The following is a 26,878-nucleotide window of genomic DNA, read 5'->3' as shown; positions in this document are numbered from 1 at the left end:
TGAAGTTAATATTTTTAGTCCTAAAAAACATTATATTTTTTAATTTTATTTTAGGTCCTAAAAACCTGTTCATTTTTTATTTATTTTAGTATATGATGACATTATTATTTTTTGTTTGACATTTTTTGTCATAATCATTTACTAATATAGCACAAAGACTATGCAAAATGTTTGATTACATGACGCAATGATATTATTGTTAGTCACATTAATAACGTTACTAATGATATGACTAAAATAAAAAATGAAATTTTATAGAGATTAGATTAAAAGAAATAAATTTTAAAGTACTAAAAAAATATTTTATAAGATCAAAAGATTTTTTTTAAGCCTATAATTTTCTAGTTTTTTTTAATCATCAAATAATATTTCACCTAATAAAATTAATCATCTACTCATTTTAAGAAAAACAGTTTTCAAATAAGATGTTTGCTCACAGTTGTACTTTTAGTCAAATCTGTTACTGCAAAATTTTTGTCGGTTGATATAACATTTTCTTTTAAGATGTCAGCATTGGATTGACGGCATGTGTTTTCCAAAATAAGGAGCAATTCTTTAAGTGTTACAGACACAAAACAAGGTTCACTCTTCAAATTGCTTTGGCGAGACTTTTAAAATTATTACTGAACCAAAATAATAATTAAGCTGATGAGAAGTAAGAATTGTGATGACAATAGTTGACATCAATTTATCAACAGCATGTGACTAAAGAGCCTTACCTAATCCCTCATCACTAAAATCTCACTGAAGTTTAGTCCTGGAACACATTGGACTTAAACTTGTGGTGACGTGTGTTTAGTGAACTTATCACAAGATAAACTAGTTTGACTTCTGTAAAAAAATAAAAATAAAAACAAGTTTAACTTCAATGGTTACAGCATATTAGATGAAGTTACTGTATTTTATTTTACATTTTAACAACAATAATATTGCAGTGTAATAATTCCTTCTCTTTCTTTTTAAATTACGTGTTACAAGTGGATCCTTATAGACTATTTTTACTCCATTGTATTGACTTTTACTTACTGTTAATGAGCTATCAGTTTAATGACAATGAACTGTCACCAATTGTAAAGTAATTATAGTTATGAACTGTAGTTGGTTAGTAACTATCACAGTTGAGAATTAATTATAGTAGACTTTCTCTATATAAAGAGATAACACTATTTCTTGTAATTTTGTCTAATTTTTTTTAGATCAATAATAAACACTATTTTATTATGATATGGAGTCTATCTTAAATCTATTAAATAGGTCATTCATAATATTATTCATACATTAAATCCAAAAGTATTGAACATGATGAATGTATTAGAAAAAGTTAAAGTCTCACGTCAACTAGAGATAATATAAAGATAAAATTTATTGAGAGACAATCCTCAATCTATGAGTTAGCTTTTACAATTAAGTTAGACTCAAATTTACTTTCTAAGAATCCTAAATACAACATTTTTTTTCAAGGCATTAGTAAGAACTATGAATTAAAAACTCATTAGTCAACACCACTAGAAACCCTCGCGTAAATGATGAATTTATTTAACATATCTTCTCATAAAGCTAGGTTTGAAAGCAAGCTTTTGTTGGAGAGTGACTTGAAATAAAGGCATGAATGAAAGGATATTGCATTCACACGTTGTTGGAGATGTTAGATTTCGCATCTCTTAAATTGTGGTGTAACTTCTATTTCCAAGACAAGTTGAAACAGGTTCATAATATCATTGGAAAATAGAAGAAAACTTCATAAAGGGACAAGTGTGTGAATGATGTCTGATTTGTTTCTAGTAGGTGATGATTTTTAAGAAATTTATTCAAGCATGCAAACATGGAAAAAAAGAGTTTCGCTTGCTCTTGTCGTCTAATGGCAGCGTGAAAACTAGACATTAAGATGGTCCCATGATTCATTGCATCATCTTTACATATTTTCTCATAACATAATGATGGTTAAGACTTCAATTAAAAGAGATAAGAAGTTCCACCAGATAAACAAAATAAAAAAAAAGAACTTAGCAATTGTTTGTTCACGGGTCTTTCAGTGGCATTATTATATAAAGTTTGTTAAATGGATTTTGAGAAGGGATTAGTTTTGGCATTGGATGATGAAAACAGCCAAGAAAAAAAAAAAGAGGAGAGGGATAACTTCATGACAAATTCAACATTAGGAAAAAAAAAGAATATGTGATTTCTTTTTCAGAAAAAGAGTTGTCCACTTTCGCTTTTGCTTGATCATGTCAGTCCTTAGGTTATATATATATATATATATATATATATATTAGTATAGTTTATCAGGGGTCGTATTTAAGGTATAATAACTTTGTATTATTTAGAACTTTTTATTAATTAATTAAGAAATATAAGTCATTATTACTTATATTAATTGTTAGTAGTCTTGTTAGATTTTAAACGGGAACATTGATCGAGTTCAATTAAACCAAAAAAATAATAAATAAAAAAACCAAAAATAAAATAAATAAATTTGAATTACTTAATTAAGAAATACAAATCATAACTGCTGTTGTTTTTGTTGGATTTTATATCGAGTTGAATTAAATAAAAAAATAAAAAAGTTGTTTTCATCTTTACAGGTTGGCTGATGCGAGTTCCAGGTAGTCTCGTGTATTTTAAGCTGTAGGGACACCAGCTTATATAGTTATTTGTGGAATCTCGTAAAATTAGAATGACATTTGTCTACTATATTTAAACTATTCCTTATGATTTAAGAATCTATACAGTTGGTAAGTTGTGATCCAAGACCTTTATACATGAAATATGGACTTTATAAAATAATCATATGATATGACGCTCACTGAAAAAATTATATGACTTCATTATACTTTTGATTAATCAAATGTGGCTAATGTGTAATTTTAATTCATCGATAATTTTTTCCAGCCATCAAATTCTCTAATTTTCCTATTTGTAAAATTACATCTCTCTATTACTCCACTGTTCAATTACTACAATACTATTTAATCCATTTAAAAACGTCATTTCATACTTGTAATCTCTAGTGAGTTCATTAAGATTTTAAATCAGTAAAGTATCATGTCACATATAAAGTATTATTTGTTACCCACATATTGGCAATTAGACAGTGACATGAATGGAGAGATTTGTTATGGAAAAAAAAATTTAAGAGATCGAAATTATTAGGGTCAAAAGTCACCTTATTGACCTTTGATATACCTACTTCTTAGCCTTCATGCAATTCAGTTGCTTTGAGTGGCTAAAGAATGATACATTATACATAAAATACAGATAAAACATTAAAAACAAAAGGACGACACATAAAAAGTTAGGTACTTGAGTAATTGTTACTTCCATTATTATGACCCACATTTACTTGTGTAGTTGACTCAGTTTAATTAAGTTTAACAAAAGAATGTTTAAATTGAAATACCGTAACTGAAGTGAGAGGGCCAACTGTAAGAACATAATTAAATTTGGAGTCATAGTAAGTGCACCTGCTTCCTCGTACTGTTCTTTAGGGATTCCAGAACAAGAAGACCCAACACTGTCCACCTCCTCTTGGGTGGGATGTCTTTTTCATATTTTCATATCACAATGACTAAGATGGTTACTTTCTTCTGGTACTGTGATGATGCAGGTCCGACAATGAAGGATAACTCATAAGGAGGTGAGGTCAATTATGAAACCAACAACTTTGAGGTGGGCCCGCACGAATGTTAAAGTTAAAACTCACATTTAAGACACCCCCCTTCCACGAGGAGAAAAAAACCTAGATTCCGACATAATTTCTGTACGAAAAACTGAAATTTTTGTTTCTAAAATGTTATGCTTGTCATAATTTTTTTAAGAGAATCTAATCACACAATTAGTTCTTTAAAAATTCAATTTGTCACTAATTAAGTTTCCTAAATGTCTAAAACGTCACAATCAATTTGTTGCAGCAATTCAATTATTGCATGGGTGGTGGGCTGGTTGGTGCATGATCAGTCCTTGTAAACTGATCCCAAGCCAAAACCCCTGTGAAATTTCCACAAGATTTTCCAAAACTTTCCGAATATGCGTTGAGATCACACGCAAGGATAAGTTGAGTATTTCCAAATACCAAGTGTATTAGGAGGGGGGATGGAGAGAAAAGACTTCAACAATCCGCGCAAAAAAAACCAACGCAGCAGGGCCACATTCACATGTATTAAAAACGACATCACATTGACACAAGCATTCCAATGCAAATGGATCCAAGCCTGAAACCTGACAATATTGCAATTTTCTCTAAATCAGTTTATGGAATGATTTTCTATCCAGAAGGGGATACATTGCAACTTTGGGAGATTGAAAATCAGTTACATGTTTTTGAAACAAAAGTAATGCAATGAGGCTAAGCATTCAAATAGAAACGAACAGTAGATTTCCAAACCACTATGACCACTGTGAAAGTAACCCCAAACCAGGTGTTTTTATTGCATCTTGATACTTGATACACCATATTGTGCATGTTCTGTTGCACAGCATCTAATGAACTACAAACTACATTAAATTACAAAACACAAAGGGAGACTAGACTAGGAAGAAAAACAACCCCATAAATAGAGGTTAAAAAACAGATTGCTTGAAAACACAGAAAGGAAAAAAATGATCAATATGTACAAAAGTTAAATTTCCCTTCCCTAACTTTGTAGTACAATGAACCATCAAGGCATGATGGATCAGCCAATAATTTTTTTGCAAGCATTATGCATGAAACTATGCTAGCATACATAGTGATAAAGGAAGAAACAAAAACACCTATTAATTGCATATGCCATGCAACATAAATTGAAATCGCACAAATTCTAATTCTAAGGATCATGGTCGTGAGGTGCAGCAGAGGCTGATGATGATGGAAGAATCAATATAGGTAATCCATTATGTACAAATTCAGTGTAAGGGGAAACATGCTCTGGCTTATAGTCCCATATATGTCCTGTCAAGTCCACTTGCTGAACATTACCTAAAGCAAGATAACTAAAACTGTTAATCAGAAGAAAACATAAATTATTGACTTCGAAGCATAGATATTTAGACTTAAAATGGTTTCACTGTCCTATAAGAAACGCATATATCAAGTACTCTCTCTTATAGTAAACACCTAGCTAGAACTAGGAGTAATCTTCTAGCTGAAGTTAGTTGCTTCTTTGGACTATAAAATATTATATACTAGCATCCACCAAACTGAAAATGGGAGTTTAGTGGGGTATGCTGTAGCAACTAATCAAACTTAATAATCACAAAGTTACAACCACCTATCAGCATCTTAGAGCCAAGAGATCAACAATAGAACAGACACTAACATACCTTTTGCAAACTTTAACGCGGAGCAGATGATGGCCAGTGATTCTATTGGCATAAGATTACTGGCTGCATTCACATCAACTAGTTGTGGAGCCTGGGACAAGAGTTTAGACAAAAATTTGGCAGTTGCAATCCCACCACGATTTTTGCTGAACAAATAGGAAAACATGTCACTTGATTGTATGTGCAACATTACATTAAAACAGAACATTAAGTATAAATCTTGACCTTATATTAATTTTCACCAGCTTAACCTTCTCTTTTATTAGACTTTGAAGCTCTTGAAAACCGTAAGAACCCAATCCAATGCCTGCAATGTCAAGTACTTCGATTGGGGTGCTAAAAAATTTTCCCAATGCTTCAGCTACTTGACTATATAAGAAAACCCACTCAAAATACAAATGGAGAGATGAATTTAGTGATGAAATGAGATTTTATTGTTATACACAAACCTGCCAAGGTAATTGTCAGCAATAGAAAGAGACTTTAATGGTCCTTTGAAATTAGAAAGGATATGTAGGAGATTATTCACTCCAACACAGGACAGATCACAGTTCTCTAATTTCAAACAAGTTATGTGAGGACACGTTTCAGATGCTCCAACAAAATAGGGAATTAAATTCCTGTAAGATTGATGACACACAATTAGAGACTACTCTAATTTCATATCTTCAAACTATACCTAGAAATGGAAATACAATTGACCTGATTCCTTCATCTTCAATTGAATTGCCACTGATGTCCAGCTCCTCCAAGTTAGGCACATGTTGAAGAGCATATCTAAGACTTTCTACATCATCTTTTCCTAAATTGTTTTCCCTATAAGAATATAAAAAGATTACTTCACCAAACACTGATGACAATGAAAATATAAATGCAACAAGCTTATCAAAACTGTTTTACATTAGTTCACCCTAACACACTGCACCAAGTTGTATCAAAAGAAAAAGATAATTTTATCAGAGAAACTACCTCATTCCTTTTTTGTACACAGTCTATTATTAACCACGGCCAATTAAAGGGTTCTCACATTACACATAAAAATATAAGTATATAACTATATTTAGTACGGTGCTACCTCAGATTGAGTACACGCAACAGTTTCAAGGACTTTCCATTTCCAAAAGACATATGTGAACCACTCAAAAATCTTCTGTTAAAGTCAGAAAGCCATCCTGCTATCTTGAAGCATGTGCATAGAACTTTTGTCAGCTTACAATAACAACAACAAAATACAGAATGCATATGCAGATGAAAAACTTACTCTATTCTCAGAAAGATCAAGGACAGATATGCCAGATGAAAGATTGAGAAGAGTCACAAAAAGATCTTTGGCAAAAGTCCGTCCATGTTGGTTGTCAGATAATTTTAATGAGCACAAGGACCTAGTGGCAGCAGTAGCATAGGGCAAATACTCAACAGAAAGAAAAGCTATTATCTAGTTATATATGTCCCAGTGAAATACAGCAAACAGCATAACAAATCATCATGCAAACAGTTGCAAATGATTAAAATGGTACTCTTGAAGAGATTAGGGAACTTGGAGGATTTGTAAAATTGCTCTAGTGAATTGCACTCATCATGCTTAGGATTTATATGTACATATTAACGAATTAAATACAATGTGACGTTTACAAGAATAATAAATATGAAAGCACCTAATACTAAGATTCCAAAGATATTTGAAACTAGTTGTTAATTCTACTATGTAAATTCCAACACAACTTTGTAATGCAAAAACATAGTAGGGGATTGACTAAAGTATTCAATCTAATGTTATCACAAGATGATCGCTTTTCAAGAAGTTAGTCAATTTCTTCAATATCTCTGAAATAATCATATTATCTTGTAATATTACATTCAAGTGGAAGATATACATCTGAGATTTCCTTCTCTGCCACCAAATGCTAGCCAAAGGGGAAAACATGGAGAAAAAGTTATAAATAGAATTCCTTGAGAAAAAGAAGATGTGTCAGCTCTCAGCAGTTGTTTAGTTTTAGTTATATTAAAATCAAATTAAGTCTTTGAAGCAGTTCTGATTACTCAGAGAATAAAACTACAAAGTGTGAATAAAATTGCCAACAAGAAAACAAAAATATAAAAAGGTGAATTTACGCTCATGTACCTTCCCGAAGACAAAAATGACATGAGTCCACTAGGTAAAGAAACTGCACATGGTTCAAGAAAACTTGTGGCGATGATTGACAAATGTTGGATCCCATGTTTTTGTACTCTCTCTATGACTAAAGAACCAAATATTGCATTAATAAAATCTGTTGAGAGTGTGCAGTGAACAAATTCCAGAGACGTTAACATTCTACAATGTTGAGCAAGAAGTTTGCATAATCCATCAATCTGAGAAAACCATCAACAAGGTCATAAAGGTGCATTTTACTCTTGGACAAACTATTGATATAATCAATCATATAAGCAAAGTAAAATATATTTTAACACACTGATCTGGAAGGTGCTTCACCATGTATGAAACTTAACCATTCTCCTATTTGCTCAAAAGGTGCTGAATACTTTTATTTATAAATCATATCAGCCCATTGAGAGAAAAACATATATTAGAGCTAAATATATTTCTTTCTACTAGTTAGTCACCATCAATAGCAACTATGCAACAAAGGGGTATGGTATCTCACATTTACTTCAATCAGTATATAATATATATATGACAACCCAAGTAATTCAAGTAACTTGAACATGCCTAACCTAAGTTACTTAACCATAGACACATGGCCCAAAATGCTTATGCCCAAGATACTAGTATCATGCTACACAAGCCTTAAGTACATATTGTTTTAGCTCATTTTAGCACAATCACAAGATGAGCAAAACTTGAAAAAAATACAATTAGGTAAAGATTTGGAAAGATATAATATGTACATACAAGTACAAAATTGCAAATTCTTTAATATAGATTATACATATCTATAGGAGGAAGGAAGCTTACTTGTTCCTTGGATCGGATACATCTTAGTACCAGACTCTGTAGCTTGCATTCCCTCAACAAAACCTGCAAGTCAAAGTATAAGACATATGACTGTTACTAACAGAACTTAAACTGAAAATTTGTCAATTATAAGAGTGGCCAATGAATAAATTACATTAAGTTATGAATCTTATAATATATAAAGAGTAAATAGTGTTTGCACTAATATTGTAAAGGATTTTTTTACATTGTTATCTAATCATAAACCGTCATGTATGGTAAGTTTGTAAACTTTTACAACAACTACCTTAAGGGTCCGTTTGGTTTACAGGAATGAAAGAGGTGTGAAAGTGAATTGAGATGAAAAGAAGTGAAATATTTGAATTAAAGTAGAGCGTAGAGATATGAGACCCACACCAATTTTGAAACATTCATCTCAAATGCACCCAAGTGTAATTAAACCAAACACTACCTAAAAGTCATACAAACGGTGATTGTTGATTGATTGATGATGTAATTGTTTTTTACACTGACAATGCATAGCAGTTATATTCATACAAGCACTAGTAACTGTTAACACTTGTTGTAATCTTGCAAAAGCAACATAGTTGACCAGATGAAAATATAATGACCATAACTCCAAAAAGATAAAAACCAAATGAACTCTGGAATTAATCAAGGAGTCGTTCACGATATTCTATAAAACACAACTTACACTAGTTTCTGCAGTACATAGAACATTTTGCAGCATCAGACAACTGCATCAAAACAAATGATATAAGGTGCAAAATAATTGGTCAAGATAAAATGCAGAAATATATAACATATTTACTAGCATGGTTATAGTCATCACTCATCACACATTGTTACTATAGACAAAAGACAACATTAAACACTGAACTAATGAAAACAGTGGTCAAAAGCAGTTCATCTGGTCATCTAGGCTGGGCAGAAAACAGACACATCTTGTAATTTCCAAGATCTATATTCCTAGCCACATCTGTTTTGGACTAAAACTACTGACTTCCCCCTTTATCTCCAGTTAGATATAAAATCATTCATGACCCCTCATTGAATATCTTGTGCTTATAGGAGAGCTGATATGCGACATAGTATTAAAGACTTAGGAGTTTGATCATCACTGCCCAAAGGTAGGGTGGACTTTTGTAACCCAAAAGGCTCCTGTGTGAGTGGGTGTAAGATTCAAATCATTACGAGCCTTCGCATAACAATTAATGCTTTAGGAGAGTTAGTCTATGGCATCTCCATTTATTCTCTAATATTAGCCGCTGAGACTTGCTTAGCCTCTTGACTTGCATTTGGTTGGATTTGGATGTGTACATTGTTATATTTCTAGTCAAAGTGGATTATATTATGCTTTTAAAGTATTGCCATGACTTAATTTGCATTTAAATCATAATTGGGTCATCAATTGTCATTATGAGTAATTTTAGTTTTTCTCTTAATATACACATCACTACAATGATTTGACCATACTGCCTCACCACATCAAAGTGATGCAGTTTGGGGGTTTAGCCACCACAACCTACTTATCTCCTCATGACTACACTGATGGAAAACACAGCTTAATTAGTGAGCTGAATCTGAAACTGATAATGAAAGCAAGATGAAACTAACTATTCAACACTTAAGTTCCACCATTAGAAAAATAAGTATTTTATTATATCCCAGAACAGAAAAATGAAATCCATGGATCTGTCCTTTATTATTTAAAGGCAACCCTAACATATCATTTCCATATAAATTATGACACTATAAATTTTGCATCTCACCTCACATGGCTGCCAAATTGTAGGCAATGGTAAGACAATTTTGAATGGTCACAACTTGAATGGCTTGTATTCCCCACAAAGCCAATATATTTCAGTATGCTGTCTGAAAAGAAGAGGGTTAAAGTAAAGAAAATTCAATAAATTGTCCATAACAAACTAAAAGAATGGAAAGGGAGAGAGAAGTGGGTTGTGCAGCCAAATAATAAGATTATTTATGCAGAAAGTTGAGGACACCTTAAATATACAGACATTATATTGAGATTGATGAAAAAGCAAATACTTTGCAACTCGGTTTTTCTCAAAAGCTCTACTGGAGGAGGTGTTTAGTGTGTTTGAAAACAGTTAGGCACTGCTGGATATGGATCTCCAACGCAACTAATAGTTGCTTTTGCGTTGAGTTTGATGCGACTTATTTAGATGTGGATCCCGGATGGGGAACCAAATACACATGTCATAGAAAATATTTAAAGCATCAAAGTTTACAGCTTTATGCAAAAAGGACGATCAAGAAATTCACGAAACTTCCAATCATCCATATTACTCATTCATTATTTGTCAAGCCAACAGCATCCTGAACCGCCTTATATGTCAGTCTCAGAGATAATCTACACGCTTAAAAGTAAAAGCAATACTAACATTTCATTCTCACACGTCACAATCACATCTCTTCATGAATAAAAAGAACATCGGCAACAGCGTCATTGGAGAAGCAAAATTAAACCATTCCATGACAACTTTCAAAAGTAAACATACTTCCACCAAAGCTAGAAGTGGAAGGCAACTTCAGACATAAATTTTCAATTAAAATAAATACATAAAAAGCAAATAATCATAGTACCTGAAATCTGTATGTCACCAATATATCCACTAAACGATGGAATTAGTGCTACCTCAGCCGCTTCATCTAAACAACTGTCATTTCAAGTAAATTTAGAACGAAACCAACATTAACTGATAAGCACAACACTTAAGTTATAGTTCATATATTAAATATACTCTTGCAAATGAATTTCCCAATAGTGTTGCTCCCAATCCGTTGGCTGAATCTGCTTAACGCGATCAGGCCAGCGTAGCAGAAACAACCTCTGCCAAGCTGAACTTAAATTCCAATCCCTGAAACAATATTTTCCATAAGCAACAAATAAAATGCAATTTATTTACAGAAAGCTAGGGAGGAGTAAGAAATTGTGCGCAAGTGCAACCAACCAACCAACCAACCTTGCGCGTTTTCTCTTCTTCGTGGAGTCGTCGCGAGAAAACCCTTCCTCGTCGAATGGTCTGTTTCAACGCAAAGTAGAAAACGGTTACTTAGAAGTGAAAATAGAGAGCGTTTGAAATTTGAATTGGTGGAGTGAGGGAAGGTATACAGGTGGTGGCGGTGGAATGTGCGGAGTGCGAAAGGGGGCAAACGCGTGATTAAGGTGTGGAGTAAGTGAGAAGGAAGGTCGTAGATAGAAGGAAGATCATCGCTTGGACGGAGAAATTGTTGTGCGAGAGCGTCGATGCACAGAGATATTAGAGACGGAGGAGCCTCCGCCATCGTGCCCCACCACACAACAACAATTACACAACGCTTTATCCTTTATCTCCCTCGTTTTTTCTTTTATATTATGTTCAATAAATTAAACTAGACCTTCATCATAATTATATATATATTGCCTAAATTAATTTATTAAAATTAGTTATACCTAATTTTAAAATAAGTAATTACAAAGGATAATTGAAAGAACTATCGTAAGCAACATGTTAGTTTAAATATGGATACGAAAAGGGTTACTTTTAACACCAATTTTTTTCTAATCACACCCGTTCAAATTTATTGTATTTTTTTAACAGTATTCTAGTTAATTATTCCATCATTGTTCTAGAATTTTATTTCTAAAATGATAAAATCAATTATTCTAAATTTCCTTTCGATTTACTATCTTCCATCTTTCATAGACATGTAAATCGACCTTGTAAAGATGGAATGTTGACCTTACTTGATACCTCAAGGTCATTTGATCAACTTTACTTTTTTTTATCCCTCAATATTAATTGTTAGATTTATGTAGAATGTTAGTGGGACGATCAACATAATAACTACGGCTTGGGATGATTCCCACAGCCAATTAGAATCAATTCTTTCAAAGTTGAGGTTCATTGGTCAGTTGTTGACTCATGTTTGGTTGTATGAGTATATATAACAGCCTACCACATACAACGTAATTGTTAGGAGAAGAAAGAACCAAAAGGGTCAAAAGGAAAGTCAACAAACCTCACCGCTTCAAGGATTTTGTATAACTGTGAAGAAGAATGATGAGCTGGCAAAAGATTAGTGATCACCAAGATTAACTGTGTCAACCATTTTTCTTTCTATTAGGAATTATTCCCTTGGTTCCCTGAATTTGCATTCTACTAAGGCAAGTAGAGCCAAATTTCGTTAGAGATATGTTAGAGCATTGCTTATATAAGAATTAATGTTGTATTCTAATGGACAAACAGAAAATTAATACAAGTTTCTTTTCTTACCTTTCTCTCTTTTGGAGGTTCCTAGCCCTCAAAACTAGATTGTTCTTTCCCCTTGTTCTTGTGTTCATAACAGTAATGGTCTAAAAGTTTTTTTTTCTTCCAAAAATACCACTATATAATGGCACCTCACTCCTTAATTAGGTATGAATCTAACCTCATTTTTTTTATTCATTTTTACCAGTAACTATCACGGGATCTCACCTCTTTGTTTTGCCAAGTCAAGCTTCACCTGTCGAAAATTTCTCTGAATTGTGTTTTTATTCACTTCCAATTCTCCCATCTAACATATGTAAAAAGATATCATATATATATATATATATATATATATATATATATATATATATATATATATATATAGTTTAAGAAAAGGAAGGAATGAAGTTAGAAAAAAAAAGTTTTACAAAAAGTAACCCCCATGACACGATAATTAAACGTCTTGGTCTTGGGTCCGGTAAAAGAAAAAAACTAGAGATTTTGAAAGTAAGACACAGATGCTAGGTGATAAAATGTATAGAATGATGTTAAGTAAATTCTCATAAGTTCCCATTCTTTTAATGTATATTAATGCATTGAGGTTGCAATTCAAAGCATAACAATGTAAATAACTATAATTATAATAAGAAGTAATGTATACTACATTTTTGTTTACACACACATACTGATTGTTGAACACATCACGATCACATACAATGTATGGGCAATTATATCCCCCATCTGTATTCGGGAGTCACACTCCAAATACTCATGCTGTAAATTAAAGTAAGTAGTATAATTATTATATTAGATGTTGGAGTCCATGGCCATTATGGTGCTGAGGTTCATAGGGCTCATAAGGTTGCTGGTTCCCTTGAAGATCCCATCCACAATGAAATCAAGCGCACGTTGGCTTGGATGGAAAGCATCCCAAAATGCATAAGCATCCCGGTTTGAGCACAGACTCGACAAAGGGTTACACGGGCCCAGCCCATTGTATGGGCCTTGTCCACAACATGCCATCTTAGATGTAACAAAACCTGCATTAATTCTCAACAATAATTGTGTTGAAGATAAATAAGCACTCATAAAAGAAAAAAAGGGTATTCAGAAATAATAAAGTGAAAGCAAATGAATTAAATGATGTTGAAGTACTGACCATATTTTAGAGGGTTGGTGATGAAGTTCATGTTCATTAGGAAGGCATTGACAGAAACAAAAATATGTCAGCACCAAGTTGGGAGTTTAGATCTTTGGTCATGTTATCGAGCAAAGGGTTGAAAATTTGTGTGGCTTGTTGTAACACGGGTACACACTCCCCATTTGTGCTCCTCATAGCAAGCTGGGAAGGAACACACCCTAATGGACCAGTTCCTGTCACCAGCACCCGTCGAGCCCCCAACTCATACAACCTCTACATTAATTAGTACCAATTCAATAAACTCTTACCAGATCCTAAGGCTTGGTATTTTAATAACTTCATTCAAAAGAAATTGATAGTACGTCTTTACAAACAATTATGATAGTTAAAAAATCCTTTTTTGCGTTAGGATCATTGATTTTATCTAAAGAAAGTTACTGTCATTATAAGTATTTGAAGTTTATATTAACAGAATGATGCATTATGCATTGATAAAGAAATTATCGTTAACACATTCTACATCGTGTAATTAATATAACACTACCGTATATAAAGGCAGCCCTTTAAACTTGCAAGTACCATGCATATAATAATATAAACAGAAACGTACCAAACATGGATGAGAGGGAAAGAGGGCAAAGTAAGGAAAAATATAAGCAGAAGAGAAGAGTATTCATCACCATAAGAATTTTTCGGTACTCAGAGAGAAGTCAGGGACTGTGAATTGGCGAGACCTCGGAGTAATAGGAGCCAGCCAAGAAATAGTTGTTAACAAAGTCGTTACCACCCAAAGTCATTAGCACCAGAGCTTCATTCACAACCTTCTTCGCCCGTTTAGCCCCTACAACTGCACTTAACCGTTCCTGGTACTGCTCAAACATTCTGATGATGCCAACCTGTATGGTTTGAATACATTTAAAAGAAGGGATGGTGCTAAAAACTCACGGAATCAATTCGGCAAATAATTGATGTGTGATAGATATAGTGGGAGTTGGGAAGTAATGAGCCTCCATTTTAAGGACAATAGTGCATGGTACATGTTCATCTGATTTTTCTAAAAATGACATGATACTAGTACGTAATATTTTTAAAGAGAAGACCAGAATTCAAGACGTGTTACATGCGTTGGTGTCATTTAAGATGGTTGGTGCCTTGCCAAGATTTAAACTTAATGGTGATGGACAAAAAAGGAATCCGCTTATTATTCAGTAATACATTCTGCATATTTTGCCAACTATAAACTATATCTGCAATTAATAGCACAAGTAAGAGACAAACTACAAATAATTTTCACATGCACAGACCGGGCTCACACATTTGATCATTTACATTCAGTTACATAATTACAACTAACAACCACTCATATCTAACTAACTATAATTACGACCATTGACACATCAATTAGCTAACTCCAACACCCCCTTCAATTCAGGTCAGCTAGAAAAAACAAACCAATTTATTCCTCACCAACACCCCCTTAAATTCAGGTTAGCTAGAAGAAACAAACCAATTCATATATTCCTCAGCTCCTTAATTAAACCTGTTTGCCTTCAATGATTTACTTAGAATATTCACAACCTGCATACCTGTTCTGCAGTATTCTAAAACCAGCCTTCTTTTGTTTACCTGATGTCTAAGGTTAATGAAATTAGGTCTCAACTCTCAATGCGTTTGCTTCTTCCATATGAAATTGGATGCTTGGCCAGTGATTGTTGACTATCTTGTTATCAACAACAAGCAATTTACAGCTCCTGGTTCCTTCACTTTCATTTCCTGCTGCAATTTATCTAGCCATAAGGCTTGACAAACACTCATAGAAGCAACTGTTGTTGTCATTTAACAATTGCTAAAGTCTCTCAAGACACTATAAATCATCAATTAGAGCAATCTACTTGAGAATCTTATTTGAGTCCTAAACTGCCCATCAAATCAGAATAGGATTGCAAAAAACCACCATAAACAATTGTTATACAAAAGGTTATCTAGTGAGTAATTAAAGAACTTTTCTAACAAATGTATAATTAGAAAAAGAAAAATATAAATAAAAAATATGAAATACTGAATTAAATTGAGACAACTAGAAACATAACACAAACTCATCCTTAAACATATCGAATATAACTTTTAGAACTTGGATCCAAATTAAAAGAAAAGACAAATGAGATGAACGTACACCCATAATTTTGAATGCTTGGGGTGTGCATTGCGGCCCCTTTTTCTAATTAATAATGAAAGCAAGCTGCATTGACATGAAATTTTTGTCACCAGGCGCCTTGCTTTTTAAGGGTATATGTTCTCCAAACACACAGTCCAATTTATTAGGTTGGTACGTACATATGAAGTTAAGTTCCCATGTGAATTGCATAAATGACCAAGGTAAATGTAGATCTTAAAAAATGTTCGATTAAAAGCCACATCATAGGAGAAACGCAGGTTACTATCACTAATAGAAGTGCACTTAATTACACTGGGAATTTCTGAACTTTAATTTCGAGCAAGCATATTGGGTCGTTTTATAAGAGGGTCATCCATATCACTTTCCTCGCACATCTACCCCTTGTAATGCCATTTCATGGCATTCAATATTCATTAACCAAGTGTGTGGATTTTGCATTAAGACTTCTAATAATAGCTGTTTATCTCCATAAAATGAAGCTTATAATTAGTTGAAACTGCTGAGGATTAGTTTGCTAAATTTAGGTAAAACATATAATTTTGACAGAGTTTTAATGTGTATTCTTGAGTATATTACCTTCATTGTCTTATCATATTAATTTGGTATGATAATTAAAAAGTATTTGAATTTTATAAAATTATTCCTTTCATTTCTTTTATATATTTATCATTTTAAAGAAATTTTTAATTCTTATTTATCCATCATTTTAAAAATTCGAAATAGTATTAATCCTAATTTTCTCAATATACCACTATTTCAACTACAATTTCTCTATTCTACACATTAATTAGGTGTATAAGTAAAGAAGTTAAAAATTAATTTTTTATTATAAAAGAAAAATTATTATTATCGACACAATTAATTATGAGTACGACAAAAGTTTTTAATTCATGCCTTATTGCTAAAATTTGAAAATAAATTTTGTGAGTATAATGTTTATAGGTACAATTAATTAAATGTACTGTTAAAAATAATACTATAATTATTATTTTATACTAAACAATAAATTTCATTTAAATGGACAAGAGTTTTTAAAAAAACTTAAAACATTTTTTTGTTCCTCAATTTTAGGGGAAATTTATTTTTAGTCCTTCAAATTAAAATTAATCCTTTCAATCCCTATAAATTAAAAAAAAAAAAGTTTGTTTTAGTCCCTCTATCCAAACACTACCATTAGAGATTTTGCTTGCATGGCTAATGGATTATGAGTCGCTCACATGGCAACCTACTTTTATTTTGCATCTTATTAAAAAAAAAATCTTGCCACATGTGTGTTTTTCTTGTGTTTTTAAACTCTTGTCCATCTAAATGAAATTTATTGCGTAGCATAAAATAATAATTATAGTATTATTTTTCTTTTAAAGTATTCATTTGGACGATGTTTGCATAGATTCAAATAGAATTCTTTTTCAAAAACAAAATTTGGAATGTGACTTTTTTCAAATAACATAGACTAAATAGATCGATTTTAAATTTAGAGAACCAAAAATAAATTTATCCTAAATTTGAAGGACTAAAGCCAACCCATACAATTGACACAATGGAGTAAGGTTTCGTTGCATTCACATGTGAAAAAATGATCTATTTAATAATAAAATTGTGTTCGATTTCTTTTATTGTAAAATTCTTTTGGGCTAATGACAACCATGCATTGCAAGCAAGAATAGTCTTTGACTCAACGGGTTGGGGGACACATGTGGTCTCTAACCCATGAAGAACTAAAACCAACAAAAAAGGGATGGTGCGAAGAGGAAAAAATGGAGTGTGAATCTGGGCCTTATTTGTCGAGTCTATTGAAGATATCGTGGGCCGAGCCAACGTCCTAGTTTTGATATTTTGCCTTGCTCTTGAACCAGTTTGAGCTATATCCAATATTTTCCAACATTTTGTTTGCATATGCAATTTTTTTGGTACATTTTTTTTCTAGTGCATGTGCAATTCGACCTGTCTTAGTTTTTTCTTTTCAAACTTGAAGATATTGGGCAACAATATTTGAATCTAGATTTTAGGCAGAGATTAATAAAATAAAATAAGTTAGTAAAAGTAATAAAATAATATCTGAGTCAAAATATAAAATAATAACAATAAATCAAATCAAAATATTTTAAATTCGTGCAAATGTCTATATACTAATTCAATAATAATAATAATAATAATAATAATAACCAACTATATAATTTTTCTGTTTTTTATCATTATTTTTCTGGAAAATTCGTCATATAATATATAACTATAAGTTGTTGGGTATTATACTACTATATAAATTTTGAAAAAGCTATATTGAAGTTAATTTTTTGAGTCTTTGAAGCAACTCCCATATAAATGATATACGTGGTTCCGAACTAAAAATGGTTGGGGACACAAATGGGTGCTTAACATCTTCTGTTGTGTTAGATTCCATCAAGACAAGCCATTGCTCAAGTTGATGCAAGGCACAAAAACCATATAAGTCCTTAATATGGACAAAAAGCAAAAGCATTTTGTAATCCGTATCACTCTGAGGCATATCTCTATCTCTTTTTTATTTGATAGAGAAATGACAAGCAAGAAAGAAACCTTAGTCCCTTTCAAGAATCATGCTTAGTCTGTGCAATTTTGGGATCTCAAGGATGGGCGGAAGTTGATTATTCTACATGCTGTGATCATATATATATATATATATATATATATATATATATTAAAAGCTTATCTTGTGTAGAACACAGTCTAATATATAGATATAGAGCTGTCACGGGATTTCTGGGCTGTGCTTCAATTTTTAAAGTTGAAGGTGCCTTTATTTTGGCTTTTAGTCTGGTTAGAATTAGCACAGTAACACCTGCCACTGGCTGCCATGAGGGAATATTCTCACTTTTTCTTCAGGGTTGACAAATGCCCCTAGCTAACCTTTTGCATTTTTTAAAATAATAATTGTCCTATTGTGATTCAGGTTTCAGACTTATAGCTGCTATGTCTATTATCTGGCTCCTAGCATATGCACCCTAGAATCTTTTTTGATCTATTTCTCTTTCATTGCATTCCACGGGTGAAAAATAATACTACAAGTTGACCAACCCCTCTATCTCCTCATGATTATTCGTAATGATTTAGATTAGTTATCATTATTTTTCAAGGAATGTTTTACAATTTGCCAACTTGCCAAATATAATTTGGCACGAATATGCCATGATTGTATTGATTTCAATTGTTGACCTCAATCTGTATGTACTCATTTTATCATGTTCAATAAAAATGTAATATGAGTAACGTTTTGTCCAGTATGATCCTGAGTAACCCCTTTTTTCAAGTATGACAAAATTAATTTACAAGGGATTTGAGAAGAGATAATGACTAAGGAGAGAAAAGAAAGAAAAAAAACTTGTTTCAACTTGTGACCCGTTCTAGGACCACATACTTTTTGTTAGTACAATCGATGAGTTGTAGGGGAGTAGGAGAATCTTACATTAAGATATAGCTAGAAGAAAAAATAAAAAAGATTGGAAGTCAAGTAGATAGAAAGTTATATAGTACTACGAATAAAACAAGCAACAATTTCCTTGTATTGTATTCTACTGTATTGCACATACGTTTGATGTATTTTAAAAATATAAAACCTAAAACTTCCACACACAATATCCCTCATAATTTGCACATGCAAGATCTCTTCTATTATAGTTTGGAACACAAAATATAAAACAGAACAGAGTGATTTAGGTTTTTCCCTAATGACAAGATCGGAGACAACCATTAGGCCAAAAAGGGCAAGCTGATTGGACAATGTAGCTGCTATATATATGTTTTTGTAATTTAGCACTGGTGTAGTAGTGTGTCAGTCATCCCATAAAGGTATCAATTCATTTAGTGCATATTTGGATACCCAGTAAAATCGATTTTAGTCTAAAAAATTATGGCGAATAACTGAAAATGGAGAAGCAACAAAGAGTTTTGTTTTGCTATGACCGTGAAAAAATAGGCAAGGTGCGATGACCGCACCGCCTACTCAAACAAGCACTTCGATCAGACTAATTCAACATGTCTTTAGTTAAGCTTTGGTCTATGGTTTTAGGAAATTAGAATCATGAACAAAAAATATCGTTAGGTTAGGGAAAAACAAACCATCATTATTAGTCTGGCCATGCGTTATGTTGTCATTGTTGTGAATCCAATCATCATTAATCATTAATCATGAATCATGATTTAATGGGAGCCAGCAGATCATTGCATGGAGGAGACAGGAAAGAGAGGATAACTCTTCAGGGTTTTGGTGGGTCCTTGTTCCATACAGGTTGTACAGATGGTGCAGCCCCATAGGCCCACAGCTATGTCTTCGTTTGTGTATGTGTACCCATTGAGACAGACTGTGACATTGTTACGTGTCTACATAATACATATACACTCGGCGTTGAGAGAGATGATTGAGTACTCAAAACCCGAGTGTGTATGTATTACTAACTTATTCTACTGTCAGAGCTGAATTAGATTACACACTTATTACAATGTAGATTGTTACAGTGTGTATCAATCTACTTTTGCTGATCTTTTCTCTTGCAGCCTTTTCCGGATTTGCAAAATCTGAATTTCCATTTCTGGGTTAAAGTTTGAGACCGTAGAATCTTCAAGACGTCCCACTAACAAACTTCTAACTTTCCAGATTTCAGTTAGTAGAACAAAATCTATTTTCTTTTTGTGGGAAGGAAAAGGGGGAAAGACTTCGAGTGTTCAATTATTGAACAATGAACTACAGTCTTGTGAAACACATTAAACTTGAACCAATTTTGGATTCATGATTTAATTGCACGGTCTTTTATAACCTGTGTAATTCTTTTTGTTCTTTGTTTGAGAAGATGAATGGATGATTAATACATTACAGTTTCACTGGTGTGAAATAGCTGCAAGTTGAAACAATTTTTCAGTAGCATTTAATAAATTAGGTAAGTAGGGCCTTGTGTTGATAATCGAATACAACAATAATAGAGTTACAATATATTAAAAAAAAAAAAAAAGCAAAGCCAAAGCGAAAAGCCTTGTCAGGGTTTTCAACCATTCAGGCCCTGCCTGTCAAATCAACCACTGCATCCTCCACAAGTTCTTCAAGCAACTTCCCCTCAAATTCCTTCACCAAAAAATCCATCTCCAATCCCATAAGCTCAACCCACCCTTTCCCTACAATCTCTTTTCTGACAACACTCTCTACCACCAGGCTGTTACTGTCCCCACAATCCACCCAAACAGACCTCATTGCACTAGATATTAACTCCTTCATCTGGGCCACAATGAGGTCCACCAATGGGGGAGGAGGTGCAGCTTCTGGAACTTGGACCCTGCTGTGGCTCCCACTGCACAACCTACCCATCAAGTAATTCTTCTCTGATCCATAACCAGTAATTTCTATTAGGGCAATATTTACACAATCGAATACAAGCTTCTGATTAGACCTCCTCTGCCTTCGCTTGGCCTCATGGAGCTGCTGAGGCTCCGTGTCATCGAGATTGGCGTATTTGTCCCTCAATGATGGATCCAATGGGCTTTCTAGGGAATGCCATCTTGCGTAAAACGAGTCAGGCTGCACTTGATCATCAATTCCAGCAGCTGATAGTAGTTTCTCAACAAAGACGAACCAGTCTTGATCCTCTACCTTGGTGTCTAAGGATGCCAACGAGGGCTTCAAAGGGTATGGACTTGCCACCTCTGCACAAGAATCGTCCCATGAGAGGGTCCGGGCGATTGATTCTATAGGTGGTGATTTATCAATTAAATTAGACTTCAGAGACACCCGTGATCCTACAGAAAAAATTCAGTCAGGTAATAAAACAGTAAAGACAAGGAATATCAAAAAGGAACTTACTGAAATAGCAATAATAAAGTGAGAGAAAGGAGTAAGCATTACCCAGCTGACCACCCCTCAAACAGCCCAAGGACTCGATAACAGCATTATCATCTTCAAATGGAGGCTCTAAAACAGAAATTGGACTGGGCTGACCCTGGTTTTCACTTGAAATCCCAGGCACCATGGGCTTTGACAGAGTCAATCCAGGCTGTAAAAACAAAACAAAACTCTCAGAATCCTCCAGTCTATTTATTTACCAATTTTCAGTAAAGATATATAATTTTACTTATATGATCCTAGGACATTCCGCAATCTGCAATAACAAGAAATCAAAGAGGTTGTACTGTGCTGTACTACTAATGCTGACTGAGAAAAGCTAGTTCTATTATTTATCAAGTAGCAATTAGAATCCAATGACGTTCATAACCAGGTAAAGTTTTCATTTGTTTCACCATTCCAGCAGTAGCAGAAAATCCTAAACAATTGCTCAACTAAATAGATTTTGCTTAAATAGAACCTGCTACCACATCATCCAATTTCCGTAACAGTAAACCATGCAGCCTCCAACTCATGCAAGCATATCTATAGTACCATAAGTTTCAAGGGACTAATTTTATTAGTTAGGTAGAGAAGGCACAGACTAAGTTACATGGCAAGATATTGGTACAGCTAAAAAAAAGGACAGAGAAACAGCAGTTTCCATTCTTTCCCTTCCTTTGCAAGGGGAGAGAGACACAAGGGACTGAGAGGTGGTGGGAAATTTAGAGGGCATTAATGAGTGACCTTAAGCCAATAAAATAAAAGAAAATTTGCACAATGCACTGTAAAAAAGTGCATTAAAATATGCAGAATAATAGAAGCTATTACCTCCAGTGGTACAACACCTTGTCCATTAGAGTTAGAATCTGCTAAAATTTTGCCTGATGATTCATATGGAGCTGGAAGAGAACACTGTCCGATGGATCCACTGTTGAAACTTTGAGACACATCATCCGTAAGGACTCTAGACAAATTCACTGGAGAATCTGATGCTTCAATGACAGTGGATTGGGATTCAATTTTAGATTGAGATAGACAAGATTTTTCTCTGGATGGTTTCTTATTCCTTGAGAAGAAGAAACTAGTAACTTTCCCTTTAAACGATGATTTCATACTCTTTGACTTTGTCAGCTCCCCAGACCCATGTGCTTTGCCAGCATCATTATCACAAACTTCAACATTGAGCCCATTTTCATAGACAGTAGAAGATGTCGGAACAGATTTTGACCTAGAAAGGTTTCTAGGAGAACCATCCACACATGTTTCAGCACTAAAATTTCGACTACAAGAAGCAGATTCACTTGGCTCCTGTTCTTTATGAATACCCTCAAACTCAGATATTACAGATTTCTTTATATCCGAAAGAGCAAGCATCTCACCCAAGGTAGAGCTTCTACGCACATGCCTTTGTTCTTGAGAACCCTTACTTGATGACATCATGGCCCATCTTTCAGAGAGTCGTTTCTTGGCCTCTCTGCATACTGACGACTCAGGAGAACAAGATGCACGGCTGAAGGATGAGGAAGAAAAAGGACTGCCACAGCGATTGACGTAATCCCAAGAATGTCTTGGAGATGGGGACATAACTTCCAAATCACTGAAGTTCCCTGCAGTGTACTCATGATCTGACTTGTTGAATGAACTCTCATCGCCAGTATAGCCATTGGAGAATACTGAAGAATACAATGTTTCATCTCTTTGATGGCTCCTCAGATTTTCATGCATTTGTTGTGTAATTTCACTTGGCACTTTTCTTGATTCCAGTACATCATCATCCTCAGGTTCCTGGTAGAAATTTCCACTCTGCAGATTTTGAGGTGATGGCATAGTAGGTGAAGCCACAGCCTTAATCTCATGTGTCTTCCCAGGGCTAGGCTTCAATACCACTATTCGAGTAGGTTGAACTGGAAACTTGTCAATTTTCTGACTAGCTGGGGAGTACGCAGGACTGTATTTCTCCCATCCAGCACCAACATTTGCTGTTTTCTTAATCTGCTTGTCGTTTTTCTTCCCCTTTCCACCAGAATTTTCATTGTCAACCATCTTCGAAGGTTTAAGAACAGTAATACGCTTAGTCTCTGCTACTGGAGTAGACTGAAGTTCATAAAGATTTTGAGAATCCAATAACCTGACTAACAGATCATTATTGGAACTTAAAACTTCCAAGGCCTCCTCAAACTCCTTGGACTGGCGTAGCCTCTCATCTGTAGACAGACGTTTAGCTTCCATAAATTTCTGGCGAATGAGAGCCATTTTCTTCCCATTAACATCTTCAGTCCACTTTTCTCTCTCCGGTGTCTTGTCTCTTACATTGCTTGTTCTCTGTGATTGCAGCCATATTTCATAAATATCTTTGTAAGCAATCTGTTCTGTGTTTGGATGAACTTCATGAAGCATTTCCTTGTCCATAAATCTATCTTCCAGGTGCCAGTGGTTGAATGGTGTCCCTGATTGACCACACATATGTTGAGAATAATCTCCTCTATGGCTTCTCTCCACAGATAAATTTGGCTCACCCTGTGGGAAGGCTTCAAGCCCCATTAATTTTGCAACTACATTTGGTGGTGAGTTGTGCTTGGAAACAACTTCTTTGGACATTTCTTGGTCTATGAGCATCTTGATGGGTGTTCCATTTATTTTCTTATTTGTAGCTCTCATTGAGTCAGAAACAATCTGCAAAGTCCACGAAAATGGAATATAAGTAAATAAACAAAAACAAGTACAACAAAGCATATTACAAATTGAAGAAAAGAGCATTTCACATGACGTTGCAATTAGCTTGAATGACTAAAAAATATAATCCCTCTCCAAATTACCAGCTTATCCTCTATCTGATCACCCAAGGTAGGACTCATGATCCTTGCAACATCTGATTGACTTCTTGAGAGTGAAGATGCTGCAATCCAGGTACAATTCAGTGAAGACTGAGATAGGATAATAAAAAGGCACAGCAAAATTTCAACAGCATGCAACTTGGAAATATAAAAGCAATTGACAATTTAGAGAAACCTCCAGCCTGGTTTCATATTGGCCAAGAATATATAAAATCAGACGGATCACCAAGAGAGATGTGTCCATCCAAAACTCGGTCTATGAAAACCCAACGGAAATATGCTCCTACTAAACCCCAAAACAAACAACAAAAAGCCAAAAACCCAATTTAAGAAAACCATCCGTTACAATACCAACCAAAGAGTCAATATGGCCAAAGCAAGAAGATCATCCAGAAAATCTTCTACCAATCAAAGCAATAATTTTGGGGGGTTAAAAAAGAAAACTCCCAATGGCAACATGAAAAACCAAAAAGGGTAAACACAAACAGAGAAAGAGGGAGATCACCATCACGATGAGGCCTGTCCGTGAGTAGCTTGTTTCCATTTACATCCCCAGTCAAATCAAAGAGATTCACCATTCTTCCCAGGCATCCTGGAAAAGGTTTCTCAACATTGTGAACCCTTCTGTTCTGCACTCCATTCATTTCAACAGCTGCACGCACAAATCACCTAGATTAACATTAACAATCCCTACACACACCTAGATCTGTAAGCTGAACAACAACGAAATACAACACACATAAGCATCACACATACAAATACAAAACAGCATAAGCTAAATACATTAAAAGTGGAATAAGAACTAATCAACAGAAAAACACAAGATCCAAACCCCAATGCAATCAAATTCAGGGATACCTAGAAATCAACTAGAACAAGCGCTATTAGAACTGATACAGTGTGAACTTGAAGTGATTTTCAATCAGTAAACAGAAACATGCGCGAAGGAGAGAGTAAGAAGAGAAGCACAATAAGGCATAGTGTTCAAATACGACAGCGAATTGACATGAAAAATCAAATCACCTCATGCGTCAGCAGTAGAATAAAAATAAAAAATCCGTTAGAACAGAAACACAAACACGCAAAGAGCACACTGATGAAAGGGCTATATTAAGAGGAGGTTGTTCTTCCCGAATCCCGAACAGCAAAAAAAGAAAGAAATGATGAAAGCGGAATCTCGGTTGGGGAAATTGAAAAGCTGCAGAGAAAAGCAAATCTAGAAAGAGAAACGCAGAGGAAACGAGAGCGGCGAGATCGAGGAGAAGCAGCAAAAAGGGGAAGAAAGTCGCTGAAGAAGCGCAGAGGGAATAAGTGAGAGAGAGAGTGGACCTGGAGAGCGAGAGCGGTGGCCGGAGACGGTGGCATTCGCGGCGAAGACGGTGGCGGAAGCGACGGAGAGAGAGAGAGAGAGAGAAATGGCGTTGGTGTGTGGTGTGGCGTGCTTTAGCTGTGCGCGTCGTTCACCGATTCTGTTTGTCGGACTTCAAAGGCTTTCTTCGGAACTACGACTCTCATAATATATCACTTTTTGGATTACGCAGAATCATCTTCCTCTTCCTCTGCTTAATTAATTCATTAATAAATTAATCAATTCTCCTTTTCTTTTTTAATTCGGTTTCGCCCATAAAAGGAAGATTATTCTTGCTGGAAGTATTTTTTGGGGAAAAATATCGACCTTAACTAACGTTTTTTTCCTTATTATTCAGATTCTTGATTTAAGAAAAAAAAATTACAGTTAAGCTATGTTGAGATATTCAAACTTTATTTCAGTTTGATTTAAGAATTTTATTGTATCCGAGATTTCTTTGTAGTTGATACAGTTTTTTTTTTCTTCTTTCCCTTTCATGTGTAAGATTTGAGCAATCCATATTGACTTATCTCTTGTGCAAAATGTATAAAGTGATGTAAAAAGGTCGTGGATATGGACACTCACAATCACACGTCTAATTGACAAAAAGGCAATGAAAAAAAAAAAAACAGTAGATTGTAAATTTTCGATTCAGCAAATTTATTTGTTATTGCATTTTGATTACGTTCCTCCTTTGGCTATGTGATCTGCATGCTTGTTCTGGTAGGATTTCTTCCATTAGGTTCCATGTTTGCTGTTGCATGATTAGGTATTTAGGTTCCATTTTTATTTTGTATGATTTTATATTGTGATTGCCCACTTTAAATCAAATATTTGATATGTTCGGTACCAAAGAAAATAGAAGGGAATGATAAAGGGAGAAGAAAAAAAAAAGTAACAAAATTTAGTGTATATTTATTTCAACGTCGTGTCTTCTGGATTTTTATTTCTTTAATGAGTATATAAAATCTTACTTATGCATTATGTTTGACATATTTGATGTGATTTTGATGTTAAACGTAGT

General features: G+C 34.1%; 2 protein-coding genes and 1 pseudogene across 2 annotated transcripts; all 3 read right to left on the bottom strand.

Annotated features, from left to right (window-relative positions):
• Positions 1–4,393: 4,393 nt before the first annotated feature.
• On the bottom strand, positions 4,394–11,636 carry LOC114400563 (protein NLRC3-like). Its single transcript, XM_028363060.1, has 15 exons — positions 11,394–11,636; positions 11,245–11,304; positions 11,023–11,139; positions 10,865–10,938; positions 10,027–10,129; positions 8,949–8,991; positions 8,255–8,317; positions 7,421–7,650; positions 6,560–6,680; positions 6,374–6,477; positions 6,001–6,114; positions 5,748–5,918; positions 5,524–5,667; positions 5,299–5,444; positions 4,394–4,954 (listed from the first exon to the last, which is right to left on the bottom strand). Exons 1-15 carry the CDS (start codon positions 11,564–11,566, stop codon positions 4,803–4,805), a joined length of 1,815 nt encoding a protein of 604 aa, XP_028218861.1. The 5' UTR covers positions 11,567–11,636; the 3' UTR covers positions 4,394–4,802.
• Positions 11,637–13,148: 1,512 nt separating this feature from the next.
• On the bottom strand, positions 13,149–14,613 carry LOC114398301 (annotated as a pseudogene).
• A 6,028-nt stretch (positions 14,614–20,641) lies between these two features.
• Positions 20,642–26,074, bottom strand: LOC114398153. The gene is made up of 6 exons (XM_028360312.1): positions 25,836–26,074; positions 25,012–25,158; positions 24,489–24,568; positions 22,501–24,345; positions 21,694–21,841; positions 20,642–21,587 (listed from the first exon to the last, which is right to left on the bottom strand). The coding sequence occupies exons 2-6, from the start codon at positions 25,148–25,150 to the stop codon at positions 20,851–20,853; spliced, it is 2,949 nt and encodes a 982-aa protein (XP_028216113.1). The 5' UTR covers positions 25,151–25,158; positions 25,836–26,074; the 3' UTR covers positions 20,642–20,850.
• Positions 26,075–26,878: the final 804 nt, after the last annotated feature.

The sequence above is a fragment of the Glycine soja genome, chromosome 19 (assembly GCF_004193775.1).
Source record: "Glycine soja cultivar W05 chromosome 19, ASM419377v2, whole genome shotgun sequence".
NCBI lineage: Eukaryota > Viridiplantae > Streptophyta > Magnoliopsida > Fabales > Fabaceae > Glycine > Glycine soja.
This window is presented reverse-complemented; position numbering and strand designations above follow the sequence as displayed.

Excerpts from the sequence above, each read along its gene's own strand:
- LOC114400563 (XM_028363060.1), bottom strand. The coding sequence starts at position 11,566 with ATGGCGGAGGCTCCTCCGTCTCTAATATCTCTGTGCATCGACGCTCTC. Across the intron at positions 8,318-8,948 it reads TATGTACTGCAGAAACTAGT|GTTTTGTTGAGGGAATGCAA; the intron begins GTAAGTTGTGTT and ends TTTGACTTGCAG. Across the intron at positions 5,668-5,747 it reads GCTGACAATTACCTTGGCAG|TCAAGTAGCTGAAGCATTGG; the intron begins GTTTGTGTATAA and ends TTTCTTATATAG.
- LOC114398153 (XM_028360312.1), bottom strand. The coding sequence starts at position 25,150 with ATGAATGGAGTGCAGAACAGAAGGGTTCACAATGTTGAGAAACCTTTT. Across the intron at positions 24,346-24,488 it reads ATCAGATAGAGGATAAGCTG|ATTGTTTCTGACTCAATGAG; the intron begins GTAATTTGGAGA and ends TGGACTTTGCAG. Across the intron at positions 21,588-21,693 it reads TTTGAGGGGTGGTCAGCTGG|GATCACGGGTGTCTCTGAAG; the intron begins GTAATGCTTACT and ends TTTTTTCTGTAG.